The 27,037-nt window shown below is 37.4% G+C and overlaps 1 protein-coding gene across 3 annotated transcripts in view; it reads left to right on the top strand.

The window, feature by feature from the left end:
* The window catches only part of MET (MET proto-oncogene, receptor tyrosine kinase), a 113,161-nt gene that overhangs the window by 5,151 nt on the left and 80,973 nt on the right, over positions 1–27,037 (top strand). For 2 of the 3 annotated variants that reach the window (XM_058724514.1, XM_058724515.1), the window contains exon 2: positions 20,838–22,054. In XM_058724514.1, the coding sequence (XP_058580497.1) occupies positions 20,852–22,054 (1,203 nt within the window). In that variant the 5' untranslated portion in view covers positions 20,838–20,851. Of the gene's footprint in view, positions 1–4,610; positions 4,667–20,837; positions 22,055–27,037 lie in introns of those variants that run through there. The other variant, XM_058724513.1, reaches the window with a different exon arrangement.

The raw sequence follows: 27,037 nt of genomic DNA, 5'->3' as shown, positions 1-27,037 counted from the left end.
CATGTGGTGGTGTCTTTCAAATTTTTAAGAGAAACTAGAAACCTTGCAACTTTAAAGTGTTGACTCAGCATCTTTAAAACACTGTGCGGGATACAGAGACAAAAAGTCTGTGTGCCAGATTTGGCCTCTGGTGGTTCTGTTTACAATCCTTAGCCATGACTATACCTGCCAAGTGGTCCACTGTATCACCTTCAGGTGTTATATTCAGCAGCATGCATGGCCGAAGAGTCCCAGAGCCACTTGTGCCAAGTATTTTATCTTCTAGAGTTCTCAGATTTGTCCTCCCTCTGGAAAATTGGTTTAGCAATTAAAAAAAAAAAAAAAAAAAAGGATAAGGGCACCTGGGTGGCTCAGTCAGTTGAGCATCTGACTTCGGCTCAGGTCATGATCTTGCAATTTGTGAGTTCAGGCCCTGCGTCAGGCTCTGTGCTGACAGCTCAGAGCCTGGAGCCTGTTTCGGAATCTGTGTCTCTCTGTCTCTCTGCCATTCCCCTGCTCACACTCTGTCTCTCTCTCTTTCAAAAATAAACATTAAAATTTTCTTAAATAAAAAAAGATATAATTTATCACCTATTGGCACATACTTATTTTTGTAAACTCATTAACCAGTATGCTTTCTATCAAGCTATGTATATTTGTAAACTAAAGGGCACTCTACTTTTTTCATTCTTAAAGTGAAACAATCTTTTTCTGAAACCTCAGTTCATCGTAACTGTATGTATAGATTCCATTTCCAAGTTGTCATTCAGGATAAACTCCCTCTTTGGAATACTGGTGCTTTTGCTTTGTTTTATTTTTTTATATCTGCCTGAACTTCACTAGTTGTTATTTCTCTACCATTGAAATTCAAAATGTGTACTGCATTAGTTTCGAGTGCCCTTTAAAAGCCATCAGATCACTATTGCAATCTATTTTTCCAAAGGAATGAAAGCTCACAGGTTGTCCACTAACTTGTTTCCTTTAATCCTAAAATCTCAGTGAAATGCCCAGGCTAGTGGCCTTCAGGAAGGCCATTGTGTTAGAACGGAAGATTATGTACTGTATTTCTTCCTACTATTTTAAATGCAAATATAATAATATATCATGAAACAGTGCACATATTAATATCAGTGGCTTTTTCCTGTTTTGAAGTGATCCTATATTCCCTGATAGTTGGATCTAAAATCCCAGTCCAATTTTGAAGTTGCACATAAGAAAACAGAATTGACTTGGAGGAACTGGAAAGTACTGCAATTGTTTCATAAGACCATGGGTTGTTTGTGATTTTTAACATTTTATTGAAAATACCAAAAAGCATTCAGAGCTGGAGACCTTTGAAATATAGTTGATCCTTGAACAACACAGGGGTTAGGGGCACTGACCCCCTGCACAGTCAAAAATCTGTGTATCTTTTGACTCCCCCAGAACTTAACTACTAATAGCCTACTGTTGACTGGAAGCCTTACCAATAACAGTTGGTTAACACATTATGTTACATGTACTATATACTGTATTCTTAAAATAAAGTGAAAAAATGTTATTAAGAAAATGGTAAGGAAGAGGAAATACATTTACAGTGCTGTGTTGTATAAGTGGACCCATGCATTCCCAACTCATGTTATTGGAGGGTCAACTGTAATGTAGTTTTCACAAGGCAGAGAGAGAGGTAGAGTAAATTTGTTTAACAGAAGGCAGGTTGTCTCCTTTGAAGTCTAATCATGTGAGAAAGGAAAATCCAGCCAAGTTTGGGGTCCACAAGACAATTCAAACTATCTTTAAAAATAAGTTTTGCCTTTTCTTGAGACCACTGTGTGTTTAGACCAACATTTTAGCTCTTAAAATTTAAACCTAGGAGTCTTTTAAAGGAAATTTAATCCATGTGTTTTTGATTCACTAAATCCTAAATCATTACCCATAAACTGTATGTCTCTCTAAGCTCTTTGATGTCTAAGAAATCTTTGAAGCCATGTAAGGCCTTTTTTGTTCCAGAAGAATAGGAAGTTGGTTTTTGCTAAGGGTCAGTAAACAGCATCTTCAAATATCTGAATTAGGTCTAAAATCTCATAACCGTAACAGAATGAATATTTGAACGAGTGCTAATACAGTTTTCTGATGCAATGTGAAAAATATAAGTACTTTCAAAGACCCAGTAGTATTCAGTTGTAATCCTTACTAACCCCAAGGAAAATATTTTGCCAGCACTCCTCTTTCTATTGTAAAAAAAAAAAAGTAAGGTCCAAATATTTATTATTTTATCCTAACACACAGTAGGTACTCAGTAACACTTTTGTTGAATGTTAACTGAATGACGTTTTCTTCTGCTTAGAACCTTCCAGCTAATGTCAATCTTTCTATTCAGTATCAGTATCCATCTGTCATGTCTCAGAATAAATCTATTCTGAGTCAGTGACCTGGTTCGACAAATTTTTAAAATAAGCCATCAAACTAAATATATGACATTTATTGAAATTCATTCTGTACCATGAAGCAACTGCCTTGCAAAGAGTGCTGAAAATAGGAAGGCATTTCTAGGCTAATTAGATTAAATATTCAGTTGTTACCATATGCTTTCTGAAAATTGATTTTTTTCCCCCTTTTACTGTTCCTGCCATTCTTCCTCCCACCTTGACATGCTTACTGACTGAAAACTATGCATAGAAAAGGGCAGGTCATTTGTATCTATAAGCAAGTTCAAACAGGTTTAGAAAATGTAATGCTATAATCCTAAGTTGCCATAATGTAGAAGGGAAGAGTTTTTCAACAATAATGAGGGTGTTAGGTTTTGCTCCAGATTATATAGACACATATTTAAACTCTATTGTGTGGAGAAAAACACCTCTTACTGTACTTAGACTTCCTGTTTTTGAGTGTATATTTTCTAGTAACTAGACTTCCCATATGGACTCAGCACAAATATGTAGCTTTACGTGAAGTTGAAATGCACATGATTAGAGTACTGATGGCTGTGGAGACAGCAAGTCCTTCTCTCTAAAAGAAAGAAAGTAGTATTTAGAAGAAGGCAGAGTACTGAAACATGGGCACTGAGATCTTTCTTGATACCATGTTGTGAATTTCTAACTACTCCTCACATTTTGTCCTCAGAAAACATTGGGGTGACAGAATTTGGTGATTTCTTGTATCTTGGTGGAGAGAAAAAGGAAAATTGTGCTATTATGGTCTTTACATAGAGGTTCTTTTAGGTGAACCTGAAGGTTTACTGAATGCATATTCATTCCATCATTAAACTTGTTTTGAAACTTAATTATGGATAGTACTATATAAGGAGTAATTTATTTATATGGCTTATATGGTCATATATATAGAAAGAGACATGCTTAATTTCTATTTCAATGGTTGATCAAACCATTAGTAATAATCGTATATCAATATGTGCACGTTCATTTTTAGATGCTCTTTAAAACTCTACAAGTTCTCATAATTTGATAAGCCTTTATATTTGTATACTTGGAAAACTGTAGTTCAAGTTAAGAAGGTTTTTGTGATAACTCTCATGCAACAGATAGAGAAAAGAAATAATGAAGGAGAAGACCTGGAAGTTTATTGTTTTTGTCTTGTTTTGTTTTGTTTTGTTTTGTTTTGTTTTTTGAGAGAGATAGAGACAGCACCAGTGGGGGAGGAGCAGAGAGAGAGGGAAAGAATCCCAAGCAGGCTCAGCACTGTCAGCATGGAGCCCAATGCAGGGCTCCAACTCATGAACCCATGAGATCATGACCTGAGCTGAAACCAAGGGTCAGATGTTTAACCCACTGAGCCACCCAGGTGCCCCAAAACCTGGAAGTTTTAATGGGTGTTGGATCAGTGAGGTTACAAGAGGGGAGAGATGGGTGGATACACTGCTGGGTCACGGGCTTGGGTGCAGTGCTGGTTGTGAGGAGAGTGTCGCATTAGGAATCAGGCTGCTGCCTTCTGAATAGGAAAAAGGCTGGGCACAACTGAGTGGGGAATCCAGGAATACTCACAGTAAAATGGTAGGACATGTGATAGGTAAGCAAAGTCTGAACTTCCTCTGTCACATGTGGTTTGATTCTAGGAGAAGTGAGGCTATCATTTGCCCAGTCCTAGATCAGAACTCTTAGTCTGTTCTACCCTCAGATACCAATAAGAATAGCAAGGATACGTAGCAGGAAGTAGAAGGAACTTTTATTCTGAGTGTTGGAGACATGCTCTAAGCATTCTATTAGCTACTTGCAGACACTACAAATGAAATTCTGTATTCTCAGAAGAATTCATAGTTTTAAAACCAAACTTACAAGTATTTTACATGATGTTCATGACCAGAATTTTCTAGCATATCAGCTCATTATAATGCATCAGTTACTCTTGGGATCAAAGCTTATGGCCTTCGAAATTATATCCATAACTATTCTCCCTTGGAATACCATCTGCTGTGGATATATATTAGCTTTACTTTCAAATATTATCTTGAGGCCATTTCTTTGGGCTTTGATTACACAGAGTTCATGCTGGAGTGTATGTAATAATTACATTTGTTATGTTCTAAACACGAACTCAGACAGTGGTCTAAAGATTTGAGGAAAGCTCCTACCAAGGTCTGCCTTCACTTTTTGTCTTTTTCCTCCTCTGAGAGACTGAAGTGAGTAGATGTCCCCTTACTCTGGTCTCATATTCAGACAGAACCCCTTCAGCTGCTGCTACACTGTCCGAGGTGAGTTCATGGACTGACCATTGTCTAGTTAAGATAGAGACACCAGACAAATAGAATCGTTTAGGGCCTACATGAATCTTTGGGCTTAAAATATTATTACCCTAGCTGTTTTTTTTTTTTTAAGTGCTATTGAATTATATAAAGAAGCACCCAAAGTAAAGCTTGTTGACAGAAAAAGTGTCTTCCTAAAAGAAATAAATACACATTTTGGACTTTTCAGAAATTCACTTTCTGTCATGTCAAAATTAAGATACTTCTAAACTGTATTTCAGTTTTACTAACACATACTTGGATTGTTCATTGAAATCTATATGTCAGGGGCGCCTGGGTGGCGCAGTCGGTTAAGCGTCCGACTTCAGCCAGGTCACGATCTCGCGGTCCGTGAGTTCGAGCCCCGCGTCAGGCTCTGGGCTGACGGCTCGGAGCCTGGAGCCTGTTTCCGAGTCTGTGTCTCCCTCTCTCTCTGCCCCTCCCCTGTTCATGCTCTGTCTCTCTCTGTCCCAAAAATAAATAAATAAATTAAAAAAAAAAAAAGAAATCTATATGTCAGAATTCAATTGTTTTAAACACTCTTCTGCTCTTCAAAAAGCTTACAAAAAAGATTGTTCTTTAAATCACCAGAAGAGTGCAGATAAAACCCCAGTTTCACTAACGGCAATGAAATGTGACAGCCCTTGAGTCTATGTCATAAGTTGATTAATTATTTTCCAAATGTTATTAAAGATTCTGAATGAGTAACTAGAGTGGTATTTAAGATCAAGCCTCCCTCACAATTCCTAAATGGGTTTTAATTTTCACAGTTAGATGATCATTATATCTGATTCATTTCTTTAACATCTTCAGATTGTTGGTTTTATTGAAAAGAGAGCAGAGTATCTGTTTCAGTGTGTTTTCTTTTCTCTGAAATTATTCCTTGCAGATTTTAATAAAACTGGTTTTGAAATAAAAATAATCAAATGCTAGCATTGCCCTTTAATAAAGGCCCATATATCTGATGAGTTATATAAACATTACAAGAATTCACTACCAACGTCATGATTATGGAACCATTTAATTCCCAAATCTATCTTGCTGACTGCTTGGACACTCAACTGAAATCAGCATTGTGCATTAGGATTAGTATCACCTCAAGAGAACTTTTGTTTTGGTCATTGCCCATTTTCCCCCATTCCCACAATGATTCCAAACTTTCTTTCTTTTGCTTCCTTTACTCTCAGTGTAATATCTCCCTTTATGGTTTAGAGAGTAAACAGAAGCCCAGATGGTTTCCATATACCCGTTATTACCTCCCTGCTTCTGTCTCAAATGATAAAATGGTCTTTTCACCCTGTGGTCTTCATTCTATTCTTCTCCCACATCTTTGAGCACCTTGCTTCATCTGTCCCACCCTCCCTGCCCACCCCTACCATCTTTTAAAATCTCCCTCACTGTTTTCATTCAGCTCTTACTCAACTTGCTGCTGCTTCTAGAAAAAAAAAAAAAAATCCAGACATTCTGATAGGATTTTTACTATACATTTACCTTAAGTATTTATCTTAAGTATTCACTTCTATTTCTGCCTTATCCTTTAAATAAAAAATTCTTGAAAATAATTTCTCACTCATTGTCTCTATTCTCATTCATTAATTCATTCCACTCAAGCAGTCTGTTCCCATCTACCAAGAAGATGTCTTCACTCTAATAACCAGCAACTTCCTCATAGTGAAATCTGATGGACACTTGTTTTTATCCCAGTTGACCCCCCTGTGAGATTTGACACCATACATATTGCTCCTCCTTTTTGAAATTTCTAGCTTCTGAAATACCACTCAAACTTTTCTTTTTAGAGTTTAGATTTCAACTTTATATCTAAAGCTTGAATTCCTTCTTTCTGCATACTGAACATGCCCATACGTGATCTTACTTACCTCCATTACTTCAAATACACTGATGGACCAATGATTCACAATTGTCATGTCTGACTCTCTCTGCTCTAGACCACCATGCCCATTTATTAGCTACCTTATAGACACTTGCACTTGAATGACCAACAGATACCTCAGAGTTATTAACTGAACTATGTTTTTGCCCCATAACTTTTCTCTGCCTATTTATCTTACCTTTGCTTTTGACACCAAGATAGATATTTTTTAGTCATCCCTGACTTCTGATTCTTCCCCTATGATCAAAACCCATGTTAGATCATTGTCACATAAATTTTATCTCTTTAATATCTTTCTAATCTAGTCTTCTTTTTTTTCTGTTATATCCATACTGCCAGAGTCTTTGTACAGGGTCATTCTTTACTAATTCATTTCATTATCCATTCTTCAACAAATCTTTGCCAAGTGCTGTGTACTGCTAGGGGCTAAAAATGGAGCTTTTAGTCTAGTGGGAGTTACAAACAAGTAAATTACAACTCAACATAATAAAGTGTAACTAAGGATAAGGCAGGTTTGATATGTGAGCACATGGAACAGTTTCTACTCTTTCTAGAGGGTGAGAGAGGCGACAGAGAAGGCTTCCTGAAAGAAGTGTCACCTACAATGAGACTTGAAGAGAGAGTTAGTTAATCAGGTGAAGGTGAGGACAAAAGTGTTCCATAGAGAGGGATCCATATGTGCTGAGACCCAGAGTGGGAGAGCTCATGGCCTACTTCAGCAACTTGCAGAAGGGGAAAATAGCTAGAGCCTAGATTTCTAGGGGGACGATGGCAAAAGGCAAGGCTGGAGAGTTAAGCAGAAGCCAAATCATGAATGGTTTTTAACATGTGCTAAGGAGTTGAACTGTTTTTTTTTTTAAGTTATTTATTTTGAGAGAGAGTATACACACACACACACACACACACACATACACATACACATACACACACACGGGTAAGAGGGACAGAGGGAGAGGGAGAGGGAGAGAGAGAATCCCAAGCAGGCTCCACACTGTTAGCACAGAGCCCTACATGGGGCTCAAACTCACAAACTGTAAGATCATGATCTAAGCCGAGAGCAAGAGTTTGACGCTTAACCAACTGAGCCACCCAGCGCCCCAGGAGTCGAACTGTTTTTTTTTTTTTAATTGTTTATTTTTCTTAATGTTTATTTTTCAGAGGGGTGGGGGAGGAGCATAGAGAGAGAGGGAGACACAGAATCCAAAGAGGGCTTCAGGCTCTGAGCTGTCAGCACAGAGCCCGACATAGGGCTCGAACCCACAGACTGTGAGATCATGACCTGAGCCAAAGTCGGATGCTAAACCAGCTGAGCCACCCAGCCGCCACAAGTTGAACTGTTTTTAAACAGCAAAATGACATAATCGGATTGTCGTTTTAGAAAGATATCTCTGGTACATTGGGTAATGGATGATCAGGGGCAAGAATAGAACAGGAATACCAGGTAGGAAGCTGTTGTAATCCAGGCAAGAAGTGATACCACCTTAAACTGTGAGTGGAAGCAGATGAACATGTTTAAAACACCTATGGGAGTCAAGGGTGATGTCCTGGAAAAGTGGGAATGTTAGGCATTGAGATAGGATTTGAAGTGGTAAAATAAGTTTTCATGGGAAGAACATCTGACTGTTTCTTCTTAGTCTACTTTTCTCATTCACCTTCTTCTCCTCAGCCTCCTGGTTTGGTGTGCCTCAGCACACAGGCTTCCTCTGCATTCTCTACACTCCTTTCCTTGGTGGTCTCATTCAGTCTCATGGCTTTTCATACCACCATCGTTACACAGACAATTTCCCAATTTAAATCTCTAGTACAGACCTTTCTTCCCTAAAAAGTATCTCAAACATCAACAGAACTAAACTGCCTGATTGTCATACATTTCTGCCAGGCTTGGTCCACCCACCAGCTTCTTTCTCCATGTCAGTAAGTGGCAAAATCATTGTCCCTGTTACAAAAACCAAAATATTTGGAGTATTCATGATTCCTTTTTTCTTGCACACTTTATCTCCAACTCCTTTACCAAATCTTCATAGCTCTGTCTTCAAAATATAACCAGAATTCAGCTACCTCTCATCACTCACTCCTTCCTCTCTTGCCCAAGCTACTGCCATCACTCACCCGGACTACTACAACAGTCTCCCAACTGATTTCATTTCTCCATTTTTGCCCTATCCCATCCCCCTGCCACCACCAGTCTTCTTACACACCCACACAGTCAAGGTGATTCCATTCAAATATATTTACTGCCTTGCTCAACACCCACATTCACTCCAGTAAAAGACCCAGTCTCACAGTGGCCTACAAGGCCCTGTATGGTCTGATTCTTTGTCCACTCTGATCTCATCTCCCCATCACCAGAGTCCAGTGTTATTAACAAATAAGACACATCAGGCATGCTTTCAGTTTGGTCCCTCTTGCCTCTGAAAGAAAAAAAGAAATCTCTTCACATCTCAGATTGGCTAATTCCTGTCCTTCAACTCTTTCCTTAAAAGCTACCTCCTCAATTTTTCAAAGCCACAAACCTTTCCCACCACCTTCTTTCTCTCTCTCTCTCTCTCTCTCTGTCTGTCTTTCCAGTAGCGCTCAACACTCCTCACGTTGTAACACACTACATGTATAATTTGTTTTCTGTATCTAACTGCTAGAAAGTAAGTTTCATAAAAGCAGAATTGTTTATTTTGTTTACTGATGTACCCCCACCCCACCCTAAGTACCTCACACATATTAAGGCCTTAATTAATATTTGTGAGATTTAAATAGCTTAAATCTGTCTTAAATCGCTGTTGGACATAACAAAACTCATGCTTGAGAGATCGATTTATGGACTCTCTGGAGATAAAGAGATGAAGATATAGATCAGGGAATCTTCACTGTTGTCAGTCTTTATCTTCAATTGCCTGGACAGATGCAGTGACCTTCTGTTGTGTCTTCTGGCATCTAGCTTTTTTCCACTCCAATCCACCTCACCACATTGTCACCAAAATTGTCTAATATGTGTAATTACAAGTACTATGCTCATTTCCATCTCCTGCTTAAAACCTTCCAGTGACTCTTTACTACAGATAAACTACAGATCCCTCAACAGGATGTATAAGGCTTTCTATGATGTGGCCCTGGACTAATCTTTCAGTTTCGTCCATACCCAGCCCAGCCCACATAGCCTCTGTGCCAACTTCCTGAACAGCCCTGCACATTCTCCTCTAGGTGCCTGTGTGTGTGTGTCCTGCCTGTCCCCTGCCTCCACTGTGCCTAAGCAACTCCTAACCTGCAAGACCCAGCTCAAGTATTATCTCCATGCTAACATACTCCTTGGCTCTGCCTCTCGGCTACAATTAGCTGTTTGTCCCTCTGTGTTCCTTCAGCAATGTGCACCTGTCTTCATAGCACTTTATAGCACGGTGGGGTGGGAGGCTGGAACTGCCAGTCAGTGAGCAACACTGATATGGTTGAAATGTTTTTGGTTTGTTTTTGTTGTTTTTTTTTTTGTCTTGTCCTCTCCTTTCTCTTTCTGTTTCTTTCTCCCTCAAACACACACACACAACTCCCCCTTACACACAAACACAAATGCCCTGGATTATTTTTCCTTGAATTGATCAGTTATATAAACACAATCCTGAGCACAATTGTTTTTAAGTTGTCCTAATGTCCTCGCCTTTTGGTTTATTGATTTTTCAAGGACCCAAAGTATTTACTGAGTTTTAGAAATTGAATTTTGTACCTATGTACTTATTTTCTGTACTGTTCTGTTTTTTACAAGGATAGCTTTTGCTTGACATTCTCTATCCCTTTAAAAGTATTTTAAGATTTTTATAGAAAGTTTATTTGGCTCTTTTATTCTCTGATTATATATTGAACTCAATGTAGTGATATTTATATGCTTTTAATTTTTCTCCCAACACTGTTAATTGCATTATGTTCAGCCAAGGAATCCACATCTATATAAAATGTGATAGGTTTGGCTATTCCTTCCATTCATAGTATTTTTATGATTTCTAAAAGTTTTTTCTACTTTTCCTGAAAAAGACTATGTTATATACTGACAAAATTTATCTTGAAAAAGGTCCCTAGTTCATTCTCCTGGGAGAGAATCTACTTGCTAACTTTGATTTCCAAGAAAAGTACTCAGGTATGAGCAAAATAAAATTCAGACCTACCCGAAGAACTTAGTGAAATTAGTGTTACAGAGTAATGCCCACATCACATGGATTTGACTGTATATTTCCAGTTTAGGCACCCTCATGCCTCTCCCATTGTCTCCCTCTCCCTAGGTGCTGGTTCCTTTTTACATGACAGCCACCAGGACACAAATGGGATCCACTCACCACCATCATTTCTCACAACCATTTGATTTCTGCTTTAGGTAACACCACAGGAGGTTTCATCAGTTATATAGACCCAATTCTGAGCACAACTCCCCACACTTGGAATTCACCATGCCTTATGCTGGGGACATTTTCAAACACTGAGGAAGGGAAATATGTCTGATTCATTAATGAGTAATGTACCAGCTTCCTTTCTAACTGGTCTCCCTTTAGTGCTTCACATTCTGACTATTCAGTCAGGTTTATCGTATTCCAACCCTGTGCTTGAATACAACTGGAAAAAGTTGCTAAGCTTATTTTATTTTAACTTACATGCTTAGGAAGATGTTTCTCTAGTGAGATTTGTACTTTCTCATTATTCACTGTCCCCGGATTAATTGAAGAAAACCTGGTAGCACTTCTGCACAATCTAAACTATAAAATTACACCTATCCATTAGGCCAAAAATTATTTTTAAGTACTTTTATAGGATTTCAAGCTTCTTAGCACTTTCTTAACAGTGAAAGTTCAGTGTTCACATTTTCAAGGGTAATGAAACGTTCTTGTCTGACCTACAACTTATTAATGCGACAAAAGCCTTTCCAATCATTCAGAACTCTGACAATTCAATGTATTTTCTCAATAGGACTTTTTATAGTATGTACAATGTTAAAACAAATGTCCATTTATTCTTCCTTCCCAGAACTTGAATACTTTCAGCAATTCTTAAAAGGACAAAGATGTTTACTAACAGATTATGAATATATGAAGGATAATCTTGAGAATATAATGAAATTCTGTTCTTTTATCTGTATTCTTACCAGATCAGATTTGGACAATGGTCTCAGTCATATGTTACAACTAGAAAATGCACAGTTGGCTTTTTCTAACGCTATAATTCTATGATTTTCAACTTTAAAAATGTTTTTTGGAAGAAGAAAGGATGCAGTATTGGATAAGGATCTGAATAAAAGCACTATTTAGGTCTTTTTCAAAGAAATAACATTTGTGTAGTAATCAAGCCTCAATGTTTAGAGGAGCCCCTAAAACATTAATTAATTATAACATGTGAAAATTATTATTGCACCAAGTTTAGTCTAACTTGTTTTCTCCTATAGCCACCTATATGTGATTTTTAGTAAGCTTTTTTGTTATAAATTAAGTATACAAATCAATCTAAAGATACTTTCTTTGTTTTAGAAATTTTGTGTCAATGACAGATTGCCTTATATAGTATAACTTTTCTCCACAAGCGCACAAATCTTTTCCTTGATTTTTAATTAAAAAAAAATTTTTACTCCCTTTCACATAATTATATCTTCACATGATACTTAAAATCACCCGTTAGGAGCAGTTTACTGTGTAAAGTTTACTGTACAAATAAAGTTTATTGTGTACAGATAATCACTTTGAAAACAGCAAGTTTTAGACACATAGCAACAAAACAACAGAAACAAAATAATCATATGCAGTTATGCAACATACATGTGCTATAAAAACCTTAAAAATACTGTTCTACTCCAATAGATAAATATGTTTGGCCAAAATCTTTTCAATCTGAATTCTGTTAGTAAAAAGGGTAGTTGTTCCCTGATTTTTCTCCATTTGCTTACAGCTAGGATTGTCACATAAAATATATTCATGGAGGGGTGCCTGGGTGGCTCAGTCAGTTGAGTGTCTGACTTCTGCTCAGGTCATGATCTCATGGTTCTTGAGTTCAAGCCCTGCATTGGGGTCTGTGCTGACAGCTCAGACAGAGCCTGAAGCCTGCTTCAGATTCTCTCTCTCTCTCTCTCTCTCTCTCTCTCTCTCTCTCTCTCAAAAATAAACATTAAAAATTTTTTTTAAATATATTCATGGGACTTATTTATACTAAAAAGTATTCATTATTATCTGAAATTCAAATTTAACTGGGAATCCTGTATCTTTATTTGCTAAAACTTCAGTGAGGGTGTGGGTTTACTCTTCTTTAAAGTGGTAAAGTAATTTTTCCTTTTTTGTTGTTCCTCCTTAGAGTGGAAGACTTTTACCATGGTCTTTGTCTTGGAGGGCAACTTAAGAGTGACTTCAGGAACTTGACAGGTTTAGAGAAAAACCACAAATGGCCAAAGTGTGGGAAAATAAGAAATAACAGTATTTAAACTGAGAGGATTAAGGTGATGAAATAGTCACCAAGCATTTGGAGTGGGCTCACCCACTAGACTATGCCAAGTTCCTAATTTTTGATGAAGGCAGGCAAAAACTGGCTAAAACACAACTTAGGATAAGCATGATAGCCACATTTATTGAATGCCAATGTATGCTGCATGAATGAATGCCAGTGTCTCATGATTTATCTTTAACCTTCATGGCCAACCCACAAGATGTGTATCATTATCCCGATGCTTTAGATAGAAACTGACACTTACAGTCGTAAGGTATGTAAGTGGTAAGGCCCAGATTCACATCACATCAAATTCTGACACCAAAGCCCATACTCTCTCCACTACACTTTACCTCTTTTCTAGTAGGTTTTATGAACTGTTGGGAAGACTGTTGTCAAACAAAAGAGTTTGTAAATATCAGACATAGTATTGACCCCTGAGTATTCAGATCATTTAAATGTGGTCATATTATAGAGAAATTGGGTAGGCTGAAAAATCCTCAAGATTTCTTCTGTCCTCAACTTACTGTTAAAAATCATTGTCAAAGTAGTATCTGACTACATTAGATGGGATTTTTGACATGGCATATTGTTTTATCTTTCTAAAGTCAATTTAGGCTTTTTTGATGCTCGTAACACTAGTAAATCTTTAGGTATAAGAATCCAATGTTCAACAAAGAATGCTTTAAAATTTGCTTTCTCTACAGCCTGGTAGATCCATTCACTTTTCAATTTAGGTTATACACTTAGATTTTTAGCATTTATCTTTCTGTCTTCAAGTCCACAGACTGTATTCTTTTTTGAGTGTGGGAACTCTCAGTATCTAGATAAGTGCATGGTGTCCAATGGATGTTGACAAACATTTGACTAATATTGTGTGATATAATATGATTCATATGCAGTAAATGTTTATAAATACAGTATTTTAAATGACATCAGGAATCTCCTATTAGAATCTCTTAACTTTGCTTTTATGGGCCTACTTTTAAAATTAATAGAAATAATATAAGTGTGGAGAAGGCTAAGAATTTTTCTTAGGATTTCACTCTGGCAAGTCCTCCTGGAGATTTAGCTATGACTGTTTTTTATGGCTGCAATTTCCTTAATATGGGGTCTCGGCCATTTTCCATCATCGTAAATCCCTTTTATATACTTAAAAGCAGGATTGAAATGTTTTCTGCTTTTTATATCTTGCCTCTTCACTTAGATACATTATTTCTGTCTTGAGGTTATATTATGTAAATATAGAAAAAATTTGGAATTATATGGCAGGAAAAAACTAGTATACCACCTCAGAAATTTTAACTAATAAATGTGTTTCTAAATCCAAAGTGAAATATTTAAATTTTTTAAACGTTTATTTACTTTTGAGAGAGAGCGAGAGAGAGCCAGTGCACCAGTGGGGGAGGGGCGGAGAGAGGGAGACACAGAATCTGAAGCAGGCTGCAGGCTCTAATCTGTCAGCACTGAGCCCAATGCAGGGCTGGAACCCACAGACCATGAGATCATGACCTGAACTGAAGTCAGACACTTAACCAACTGAGCCACCCAGACGCCCCATCAGAGTGAAATATTTAATTATTCAAGTAAATAAGGAAACCATCTTTGTTCTTTGTTCTAATTACTGTAATATTTTACTTAAAATTGCTTTTATGCACTTGACTTTGTGTTTGAATTCAGAGGTTTGTAGTATTTTCAACTGGACATTGTTTGGTGAGGACTTATTTAGGAGCAAGGAATAAAGAATCACAATGAAACTGCTGATGGAAAAAAAGAGAGAGAGAAAGGAAGGAAGAAAGATTTCACTGGTTTCCATTAGTTTTACACATGGTAGGCACAGAGGCTTGAACAATAACATCGAGAACTTCCCTTTCTCCGTCTCTGGGTTCTCCTGTCACATGGGTCAGTTTCATGTTCAGTCAGGCTTTCTCCACATAATGGATGCCAAAAGTTGGGCATTAGATGCTCTAAGTTAACATCATTTTTAGTGCTTGTGATCTTTGAAAGAGAGAGGTCCTCTCCCAGTATCTGTATTAAATCTTAAAAAGACTCTGATTGGTCTTGCTTTGGTCACGTCCTTATCCTGACCAAGCTCTGCATCAAAGGAAAAGTTCATTGAAAGGCCAGCTTGGTCTGCAAGCTCACCTTGTGGTAAGGAGGTAAGCCATGTGATGACAGCCCCATTAGATAGAAGGGGGAGGGTTTTCAAACGCGTTGCCAGTAGTAGAGACATTGAGAACTGGGTAGGTAAAAACAAATGTTTACCAAAATATTGTGCTTTTGAATAAAAATATTTTCTAGGAAATGCAAATAATTTATAAAACAGCTCAAATAAGCACGATACATGTATTAAAAACATTAGAAACAAGAACTATGTTGCATGTTTAGTACATTTTACATAATATTTTATCTTCTATGAATCTCAGTTTCATTATCTGAAAACACAGGAATAATGCTTACCTTATAATTATGCAGACTCGAGGTGGGGATGTAACTGACTGTACCTTGTAAACTATATAGTGCTATTTATGTAATTGTAAATTATTATGATTTTAAGAAAATCAGTTCCTAAAGAAAGCAAAGTTATCTCTGTCAAAGTCTAGAAAATTTCTCTTACAAATGTATTCCATTACACTTGTGGTGTTTTTTCCTGAGATATCAGTGCTTGAATACAACACACATGTGCTTTGTGATCGGTTTTTGTTGATGAGGAGGACAGTAATGACAACAGCAGTAATAGTGATAGGCACAGGTGGCAACTCAATAAATTCTTTGAGAATTAAATATATTTCTGGGGAATGAAAAACCAATGTAAGTTAGTTTAATGAGAAAACTAGAGGCAGATAGATGGCAGACATAGTGGAGTAGTTTGTCTTAAGTTTAGGCTGAGCTGATATTCCTAGCTAACAGAGTAATCTCTTTAGAGGAAATACTCCTAAATACCAAGAGTTTAATAGCCAAGGTGCCATTCAGATAATTACTCCCAGGAAATGTTTTGCCAGTGAGATTATCTTAACTATCAACTGAAAAGAAATAAAGAAATGTTTTATGGATGATTCATTTTCACCTGCTATGTGTACAACATGGTAACAGAATGAATTAGTCAATCTGTTTGAATCATCTTTACGTGTTCCTTTTAGTAAGGAGCTCAAAGTTGGTTAGATGGCTAGCACTATTTCAAAAAGAAAGAATAAACAGAAACAGTAAAAAAGTCATTCTATATTGAAAGCCTGATCCAGGCACATCACAGGAATAAATGTATCAAGACGAAAATGTATGAAAAATGAAAGTATTTCTGGAGTCACTACCAATATAAATATTAAAATTGCTCACACATCCCGATCTGGCAGATTATATAGATAGAAAAGAAAAAGCAATATATGCCAATGCAATAGCATTGAAGTAGAATGTAATTGTATAAAAACAATCTCAGAGTTGAAAATTATTACAGTTAGAAAATAACTTTTGGAGGTCATTAGTTCAGCCCAGGAGTGTGCTTATAAATATTTAATAATCTTCAGGGAAGGAAAAAAAGCCCTGATTTGTAATGTTTGCCAATTTCTGTGGTGTAAATACTCCACCCAAGGTGGATTTCAAGATAGGTCACTGAACTCAGAGTTGGGAAGAGATGCACACAATAGGCTGTCATGAGACAGAGGGCTCCAGCACATGAGGAGTTCAACACTATCATTTTGCAAATAAGAAAGCAGCTGAGGCCAAAGAAGTTGGGTGACTGGCTTTGGGTCATACAACTATTTGGCTGCACTGCAACAAGCAAAACTTAGTTTCTCCCCCAGGCTACACCTCAGGATTCTGGATGCGTTATGAGGAAAAGACCATGATTGATTGATGCCTGCCTGATTCCCCAAGCCTGGTTAAGCTCCCCTTCAGGGACCCTCATAGACCGTTCCACATTGAGTTTAAACTGCGGTCTATTTGTCTGTCTCCCCTACTAGTCTGAGATTCACTGATAATTACAATCACTCCCATATCTCAGATGAGTAAACAGAGGCTCAGAGAAGTTATTTGCCCAAGGGGCACACAGACAGCAAATGGTTTTAAACTTCGCAGTCTGTCTCCAGAGCCTGTGCACTTGACTATTCAGCTGCCACTTATTTAACCAGCAGTGTCATCAGGCTACATAGCTCAGCAAGAAATAGTTCCAGAAGGTGTCCCTCCTCCATTCCTTATGAAAGACAGACATTTCCTGGAGAAGATCTAGTCTAACCAACATACACCTTTGTTAATGGGGAGGAGACTTAATTAATTGAAATGATCAAGGAAATGGGATGTTTAAGTGTTCTCATTATCTGAGGATTAAACAGAAACCTGTATTTTAATTAAAAGTCCTATTGTTGACAGTGGGCTCTAACCCTGGTTATTTGCTTTAATTTAAAAAAAAAAAAAAACCTTTCTTTGATTTCTCAGTCTGAAATATGGCTTCACTGCTTGCTATCAAAAGAATGTAAAGAAGAAGACTGGGTTAGCTAACTCCAGGGATATTCTGCAATGTTTTTTTTTCCCCTTAAACAGAAAAAATATCCTCCTTCCCTACTGGTTTTCTTATGATTTGCCTTCTCATCAAGTGAGATAACAACAAAGCCCATTAGTGTATTTGTACATTTTCTTGGATTCTAGTTAATTGAGGTTTAGTATTTACTGTGAGTGACTTCTATACCAACTTTAAGATATGGACCTTGTTTTTAAAACATAATTTAATACCTCAGGTTAAAAACAAAAAAAGTTCGTTTTGAAGGCTCCTTCAGAAAGCCTAAAGGAAAAAGTCATTCACCCTCCACATTGCATTAATGGATATCAACTAAGGTACAAATTGGTTGTAATGCTTTTTTTTTTTTCTTTTGGCAGTGATGGTTCATTTATTTTCTTTCTTTACTATATTTCCTAAAGAAAATACAGTGATAAATTATGTAGTAGGCTAATGTTCCAAATTTTAGAAGATACACTAATACCATATCAAGAAGTTCATTTAATTTTCACCCATAATATATTCTAGAAGTTTTAGACACATATTTATAGTTTGTTTGGAATTTAATTTTGTCTTCTCAGAGGAAAAATTGTTTTAAACCCTTCTTTTCCTCTACTTCTTGTCATTCCCCCCACTATTGCCAACAATTTTCTAGTACGTTTCAAAACAATGAGAATTACATATGTAAATACCAAGTACAACACCCTACATTTATATATACACTGTATAACGGCCAAAGCTTTCAAAGATGAGATCTCTTTTTCATACTTAAAACAATTGTGTGAAGATATTGCACTCCAGGATCGAGAGGTGGGTGAACTATCCAGAGTCCTACAGCTAGGGAGGGAAAGGGCAAGACCCAGGGCTCTGATTGTCTAACTTCTGCTCCAGTGCACTCTCTTCTTAGCTTAGGAAGCTGCTTCAGTACTAGTGAAGCATTTAAGAGCCTGGACAGATTCCTGTCAGGCAGACATGGGATTGAATTTGGTTCTGTGTGACTTTTGGCTAGTTTACTCATCTGGTAGAGGAGAATAATAATACTTTCTACTTCAAAGGGTGTTTATAGGGGCGCCTGGGTGGCTCAGTCAGTTAAGCCTCTGACTCAATTTCAATTCAGGTCATGATTTCATGGGTCATGGGTGAGAGCCCTGCTTCGGGCTCGGAGCTGACAGTATGGAGCCAGCTTGGGATTCTCTCTCTCTCTCCGTCTCTGTCTCTCTGACCCTTCCCTGCTTGTGCTCTCCATTCTCTCTCTCTCCCCCTTTCTCTCTCTTTTCCCCTTTCTCTCTCTTTCTCTCTCTCTCTCTTCCTCTCTCTCTCTCTCTCTCTCTCTCTCTCTCTCAAATAAATAAACCTAAAAAGAAAAGGGTGTTTATAAAGAGTAAATCAGAGGGTTTAGCAGAATGCCTGGCACATGGTAAGCATTCAGTACATGTTATTGTTATTATTATATGGCTTATACCTCTTTCACTTCTTCACCTTAATGACACTTTGCTTTGCCCTCTGGTCCAACTAGAACTCTTTCTACTTGAAGAGAAAGCCACAACACATTGTGTTTTATCTTAGGAGCTATTAAGCAATCCTTACTTTCATTTCCTGCTGACCTCTTTTTGCATGCCTTATTGTAGCTATTCTAAACCTCTTTCTCCAATCTGAAGAACCTAGTCCCTCTTCTGTAACCATTACTTTCAGTGATGGTCATATACCCTAATTTATTTTTAGAATGTTGAGGTCATATTCCCTGAACTCCCTCAGTGTCTGTACTTATCTTCATCTGACTTATCCTCACCTGCTGTCTCAGAAAGAGTGATCTCTCTTATGTTCTAGGCTCTTGAAAGTGCCTCTTTTTACTCTTTTTGGAATATTGCTCCAACAGTTTTTATGTCCCCCATTTGCTTTCCTTGGGCTTCTCTGGGCTTACTACATGCAGTTCTCTGGGCCCTCTGGGCAGTTCTTCTGGCCATGCCATATTCTCTTTCCTGCCTCTGTATCTTTGCACACACTGCTCATAATCATAATAATTCTAAGTACGAATTATTCCCCCCTCTCTTAATGCTTTTAGCTTTGGTTAGTGCTATGCAGGGTATTATAATGCTGTGTATTCTTGTTATTTTTGTATGTGTGCTGTCTCTCAACCACACTGTAGGTTTACTGAAGAGTAAGTGCCACATCCCATTTCCATAGTGCAAGCACAGAGCCATGCACATACTAGTTGTTAGATTTTGTAGACCTAGGGTTAGTCTTTAACATAGTTATAATGCCTAGTAAGTTTTTAAAGGTTCCTTTTGTCCTGTCAGAATTATGCACCAAAAAATAAGGGGAAAGGGTAATAGCTATTTGGTTTCTATTCCTTCTAAGTCCTCTCCTTTCTAACCTACCACCTTGCCTTGAACTTTTATAGTTAGAACTAACAAGGTTTGTAAGGTGTACCTTAAGTTTTTCAAAACTGAAAAACAAATACACTCGTTGAAAACTAGAAATACTGTCCATGTGCATACAATGGAATGTTAAGATAATGTGGTTTTTTTTGTTTTTTGTTTTTTGTTTTTTTTTACTAAATAGCTTTTGACTTGGTAATAAACAATATGTTGTTTTTCTCTGAGAAATAATTCTAGGACTTTAGTCCTGAACATTTTATTTTATACATTTTCAGTTTGCTGTTTTTATGTTTCTAGTGATCTCACATTAAGTTAAGCATTTGTCTATCCAAAACAATAGGTCTGCTATAGCCAAATTATAACCATACCTTTCCTCTGCACACAAAATCCTATAAACAGCATGTGATCATATTGCTTCTAGAATTTATGATTGTTTTCTTCCAAAAGGAAGCTAAATTTAGACTAGTAATTCTACATGCTCCCAAGAAAACAATGCCTGCTGTGATTTCTAGAATAAATGAATCTGAACCACAGTTCCTTTACTTGACTAACTGAGAAGGCTTAAATATCAACCTAGTCATTAACCACAGATATTAAACCACATTAAACAACCAGCAAGCGGTTAAGAAAGAAACTTGCTGTTTCTGGCTTTATTGCTAAATGAGTCTAACTTAGTTGCTGTATTGTCTTAATACAGAACATTGTTTGCATCTCATAATGGTTCTCTAAAATTACTCGTTCTGGCTCGAGTTCTAAAATTAAACTGTGTGGAGTCATGTCCATCTGTACAATGCATCTTTATGTGAAACCAGCTAGAGTTTTTCGTTTTCACTTGATGTAAAAATTCCAGTTAGGAAGCTTTGTTTCTAATAGTTTAACTGGTATAGTTCTTTCAGTTTCTTTGTTTCTAATGACAACTAAACTGCTCTCGCCTTGAACATGTTTTGGCAGATAAGCTTCTCACCATGAAGGCCCCTGCTGTGCTTGCACCTGGCATCCTTGTGCTTCTGTTTACCTTGGTGCAGAAGAGCTATGGGGAGTGCAGAGAGGCACTAGTAAAGTCTGAGATGAATGTGAACATGAAGTATCAGCTTCCCAACTTCACTGCAGAAACACCCATCCAGAATGTTGTTTTACACAAGCATCATATTTACCTTGGTGCAGTTAACTATATTTACGTTTTAAATGACAAAGACCTTCAGAAGGTTGCTGAGTACAAGACTGGGCCCGTGCTGGAACACCCAGATTGTTTCCCATGTCAGGACTGCAGCCACAAAGCCAATTTATCAGGTGGTGTTTGGAAAGATAACATCAACATGGCTCTACTTATTGACACGTACTATGACGACCAACTCATTAGCTGTGGCAGTGTCCACAGAGGGACCTGCCAGCGACATGTCCTTCCACCCAGCAATACTGCTGACATACTGTCAAAAGTTCATTGCATGTACTCCCCACAGGCAGACGAAGAGTCCAGCCACTGTCCTGACTGTGTGGTGAGTGCCCTGGGAACCAAAGTCCTGATATCTGAAAAGGGCCGGTTCATCAACTTCTTCGTGGGCAATACCATAAATTCCTCTTACCTAACAGATCATTCATTGCATTCTATATCAGTGAGAAGGCTAAAGGAAACTCAAGATGGCTTTAAGTTTTTAACGGACCAGTCTTATATTGATGTTCTCCCTGAATTCAGAGATTCCTACCCTATTAAATACATCCATGCCTTTGAAAGCAACCGTTTTATTTACTTTTTGACAGTCCAGCGAGAAACTCTAGATGCTCAGACTTTTCACACAAGAATAATCAGGTTCTGTTCTGTAGACTCTGGATTGCATTCCTACATGGAAATGCCTCTGGAATGTATCCTCACAGAAAAGAGAAGAAAGAGATCCACAAGGGAGGAAGTGTTTAATATTCTCCAAGCTGCATATGTCAGTAAGCCTGGGGCCCACCTTGCTAAGCAAATAGGTGCCAACCTGAATGATGACATTCTCTATGGAGTATTCGCACAAAGCAAGCCGGATTCTGCTGAACCAATGAATCGCTCTGCTGTCTGTGCATTCCCTATCAAATATGTCAATGAATTCTTCAACAAGATTGTAAACAAAAACAACGTGAGATGTCTTCAACATTTTTATGGACCCAACCACGAACACTGCTTTAATAGGGTAAGTCACGTTAATTTTCCACTTATAAATTATAAGGTATAAGTAAAATAAGTAGCAGTCTGAAAAGAATATCAAGGGCTTTTTGGTGCTTGGTAAATGATCTTTTTCCAAAATATTTGTACGTTCTTTCCAAGAAAATTTAAATATTGAACATTCATTTAATGGTAAAATCAGGGCCGCCTGGGTGGCGCAGTCGGTTAAGCGTCCGACTTCAGCCAGGTCACGATCTCGCGGTCCGTGAGTTCGAGCCCCGCGTCAGGCTCTGGGCTGATGGCTCGGAGCCTGGAGCCTGTTTCCGATTCTGTGTCTCCCTCTCTCTCTGCCCCTCCCCCATTCATGCTCTGTCTCTCTCTGTCCCAAAAATAAATAAAAAACGTTGAAAAAAAAAATTTAATGGTAAAATCATAGCTTGAGAAAAAGTTAATGTGGTTCTAAAAGAAAATATATTTTACAGTTTGGGTTTACATGTTTGTCAACACTTCAGATTGTTTTTTTTTTAATGTTTATTTATTTATGAGAGAGAGAACACAAGGGGGAGGGGCAGAGAGAGAGAGAGACAGAGAATCCAAAGCAGGGTCCAGGCTCCAAGCTGTCAGCGCAGAGCCCCATATGGGGCTTGAACTCACGAACTGCGAGATCATGACCAGAGCCAAAGTCAGATGCTTAACCAACTGAGGCACTCAGGTGCTCCAACACTTGAGATTATTAAACTTATTTCTCATAGAAGTTTTAATAGTTCTAATCAAATTTACATAAACCGTAACACAATAACAGTTAAACACAATTGCTGAGATCCCGATGCAGTCTTTACAACATTCAGAATAAGAAGCTCAAGTTAATTTGTGGGTTTTTGAAGGCATTTTCCTTATAAGGCCCCATTCACTCACTGATATACAAATAAATGCTTTATATTCTAGGCATTACATGAAAATTAACCAAAAACAAACAAAATAAATCTCTTCTAAAATGTTGATAAAGAAAATATTTTTAAATGTGTGAATACAGTTCTCTGAATAACTTAGAAAACTAGACAAAAGTTTTGCTCTCACATCTTTCCTTTGGAACATGTATGGACTTTCTACTTGAATAGACATGTGTCTACCACCTTCTAGTTAGGTACTTTTACCTGGATGGCGTTTGATATTTATAAATATAAATGTTTTAATCAACGCTTGTTTAAGCCTACATGAAATGATACTTTCACAGGAGGTGTTAGGGACAGTCTCTGTTGCTTTGATTTAGATGTAGTAAAAGCTACCAGCTATACTAGACGGTTTATCCTAGTAGCCATCAGATCACTCGGTACTAGAAGAAGAGCACCAAAACAGGAGTTCATTATGTCCTTGGGCTTTTTGGTTTGGGCCCAGATTTGAACATATGAACCTGGCTACTCCTAACATAATGACCCGTGGTGATCATAATTGGATGAACAAATAGTGTAGCTTTTCTATAGATGGTTTGACTTTGGAAATCCAAATCTCTCTACTCTAAAAGTTCTTAGCGTCAGAAAGAAGGTTGAAATTGTAAGCAGGAAGGACATTAAGCATCTCCTTGATGAAACAGAGTATATAATTTGCTGAAGGGTACCAAGGACATAGGAATTCAGAAACATTTGGTTCACTTTTGCTGAAATGTCTGAGATACTTCCCCACATGGAAACTACAAACAACTTATAAAGGTAGAAAATGCTGAGAAAATGAATTCATGTTTCAGTGATCTAAAGACCTACCTTCCCTCCTTCCCCCTCCAAAGTCTAGGAATAAAAAATAATATGCATGCATAAATCCCTAGTAGGACTTATTTCTCCCTGCATCCATATCATATATGTCAGAAACTCTGTAAGAAGCAATAAAGATTCCTCATGAGGCTGCCCCTTTTCTTCACTAGAAAATACAGAAGAATGAAGGAAACAAAAGGACTTTCAGAAACCTGAAATTAGGGGGGGAAATGTAATATTAATAGCATTCCAGAGAAAATACTTTTTTGTATCCAATAAATTACATCAGAAACACGAGTTTTAAAAGATTCTATTAGAAGTTCCTCCAGGGCCTCTAAAGCACATGACTTTGCTATTTAAATCTTGTTCTGTTAAAAGTTAAAAAGATACTTTACCTTATGAGGGAACATTGATATCTCATTTTCTTATTTTGTACATTTTAGCCCCCCCCCCCCGCTGTGTAAAATACTTACCAATTCTAGAAATTCTCAAAATAAATTTGAACTTTTTTTTTTATCCCTTTCACTCCTTTAGTATTTTCCAAGGGAAACAAAAAGTCAGGATTATCCAATGAAATTCAGGTCAGTTTTAGCATGCAGGAAAAAAATGCCCCAAATGCACCATTTGCACCTGAAATCATTATCATTCCCATTGCAAAATTCTTGTGGAAAACAGATGGGGCTTGCCAACATAGTCTTCCTACCAGGGAAGCCAAGTTTTGCACTGGCCAAATTCCATAAAGACAAATACCTTCCAACTTCTTCTACTTATTTGCCTGTTTATCTTCTCTGGTTACTAAATATCAAAATTCTTCTGAGAATGAAACTACCTACATTGTCAGTTTTCATACACCAATCCACAGAAAGAACTCTGATTCCCCCAATAATCAGCATACAGCCATTTCCTAGCTTCATCTTAAAATAAGGTCACCTAGAGAGCCTTTACTCACACAAAACAAAATGATTTACAAAATCAAACCTGTTTGGAAAGACCAAGCAATAAGATGACTCCATTTTGTCTTGGCAACTTTTCTTGGCAAGATATCAGGTGACCCTTCTAACAATTTCTTGGAACTGAGCTTTGGTTTTGGCATAAAGGTTGATGAATAAACACATATATTATAGTTTTGTTATTAACATCTCTAATCCATCAGATCTTTATGGAGGGACTATTGTGTGCTCTGTAGACAAGGAAAACTGCAGTGGTAACCTTGTGATAATAAGGCTTCTGCCCAGTCCTCAGTGTGTGAACAAAGCCATGGCAGGGGTTTTCTGGCCCTCTTTGAGCTTCCGCCATGTACAAAAAGAGTTTCTATCACAGGATCAGACAGAGAGAGTGCCAAGAAAGGGTCTTTTAAGTTGTAGGGGTCCAGCCAGTATATAAGCCTGACTTGGCTTATTTCAGATCACATATTAGGTTGCTTTTCCCACTCGCATTTTATGAAACAGGTCTATACTTCTCATATTGGTGACATCTCTAAAGCCCTCTTTTGAGTCATTTGATAGCTTCCAGAACACATCATCTTCACATCTAAGTTGTCTGTGCTTCAGAACTCTTTGATTCTGCATATGATGTTGTTTCTGGAAACTTATCCTAAGCCATATATGTACCCATTCATGTAATATTAGAGTTGATTGTATCAGTTCTATAAAAATAAATTCTTGATCTTCACAATGTAACCATTTTCTATGTTGCTTTTGAGAATGATTCTTAAAGGATAGATATGTTTACAGTGATTTCTAGCACTTAGAATTATGAGATTAAATACCCACAAATAATTACTAAATCTTTAGTCTTAAATATGTTACCACCTTTTTACTCATTCATCATTTGACCTCTGTAAACATCTTAAACTGGTATTTGATTAAAGTTGTTTTAGTCTAATGCGTATTTACTAGACAGCACATTATTATTCAAAATAAAATAATTGAGAAAATGTCCCATAATATGGAGAGTTTATAAATCAAATTTGGGGATAAACAGTATTAAAAATTCAGTTCATTTTAGATGGGATGTATACACAGTGGAATATTACTCAGCAATCAAAAAGAGTGAAATCTTGCCATTTGCAACAGCATGAATGGAACCTGAGTATATTATGCTAAGCGAAATAAGTCAGTCAGAGAAAGACAAATATTATGATTTCACTCATATGTGTAATTTAAGAAACAAAACAGATTAACATAGGGGAAGGGATGCAAAAATAAGATAAAAACAGAGAGGGAGACAACCCATAAGAGATTGTTAAATACTGAGAACAAATGGAGGGTTGCTGGCAGGGTATTGAGTGGGGGGGATGGGCTAAATGGGTGATGGGCATTAAGGAGGACACTGGTTGGGATGAGTACTGGACTGGGTGTTATATGTAAGTGGTGAATCACTGAATTCTATTCCTGAAAAACAATAATAAAATAAAAATTTTTTTAAATTCAGTTCATTTTAAGCACATTGATGGGACTCTTCAACAGTATTATATAAGGGATTTACTAACATGACATTTACTCTGGGAGAAAACTAGAATCAATACACATTGACCCAGTTCCTTAAAAATGGGATCAATATTGAATAAAAGAATTTTCTTAATCCCCAATTCTCTAAAGATCCTATTCCCTAAATTATACTTACTAAGAGAATTGGATTAATACATTTTGGAAAGATTTTTAATCAGAGTTGAAATTAGAAAAAGAGTTCTTGTAATATCTCTTACCTAACCAGAAAATAACAATTACCACATTATACTTTTTCTTGCAATCCCATTTCAAAGTTTTGCTTCATATGTAAGCATTTGGAAGAGTAAGAGTAGGCTTGTAGTAAAAAATATTTTCACCAACATCTTAATGACCATTGATTGATCAGTTGAGGGGGAAAAGCATGCAGTTTGGTGCCAGACATCCCTGGATAGAAGTCCCAGCTTATTGAATATCAACTGTGTGACTTTTGCTGCATGACTTAACTCCTCAGAGCCTCAGTCTCCTTGTTTGTAACATGCAGAGAACAAAACCTACTTCACACGGTTTTGTAAAAATTGGGAATAATACATAGAGAGTACCTGGCACAGTAAGATGACCATAAATTCAGGGCACCTGGGTGGCTCAGTCGGTTGAGTGTCCTACTCTTGATTTCAGCTCAGGTCATCATCCCAGGGTCTCAGGATCAAGCCCCATGTTGGGCTCTGTGCTGAGCGTGGAGCCTGATTAAGATATTCTCTCTCTCTCTCTCTCTCTCTCTCTCTCTCTCTCTCTCTCTGTTTCTCTCTCTCTCTGTCC

Source organism: Neofelis nebulosa, chromosome 4 (genome assembly GCF_028018385.1).
Source record: "Neofelis nebulosa isolate mNeoNeb1 chromosome 4, mNeoNeb1.pri, whole genome shotgun sequence".
Lineage (NCBI taxonomy): Eukaryota > Metazoa > Chordata > Mammalia > Carnivora > Felidae > Neofelis > Neofelis nebulosa.
Note: the sequence above shows the minus strand (reverse complement) of the source record. Positions and strands in the feature narration are given on the sequence as shown.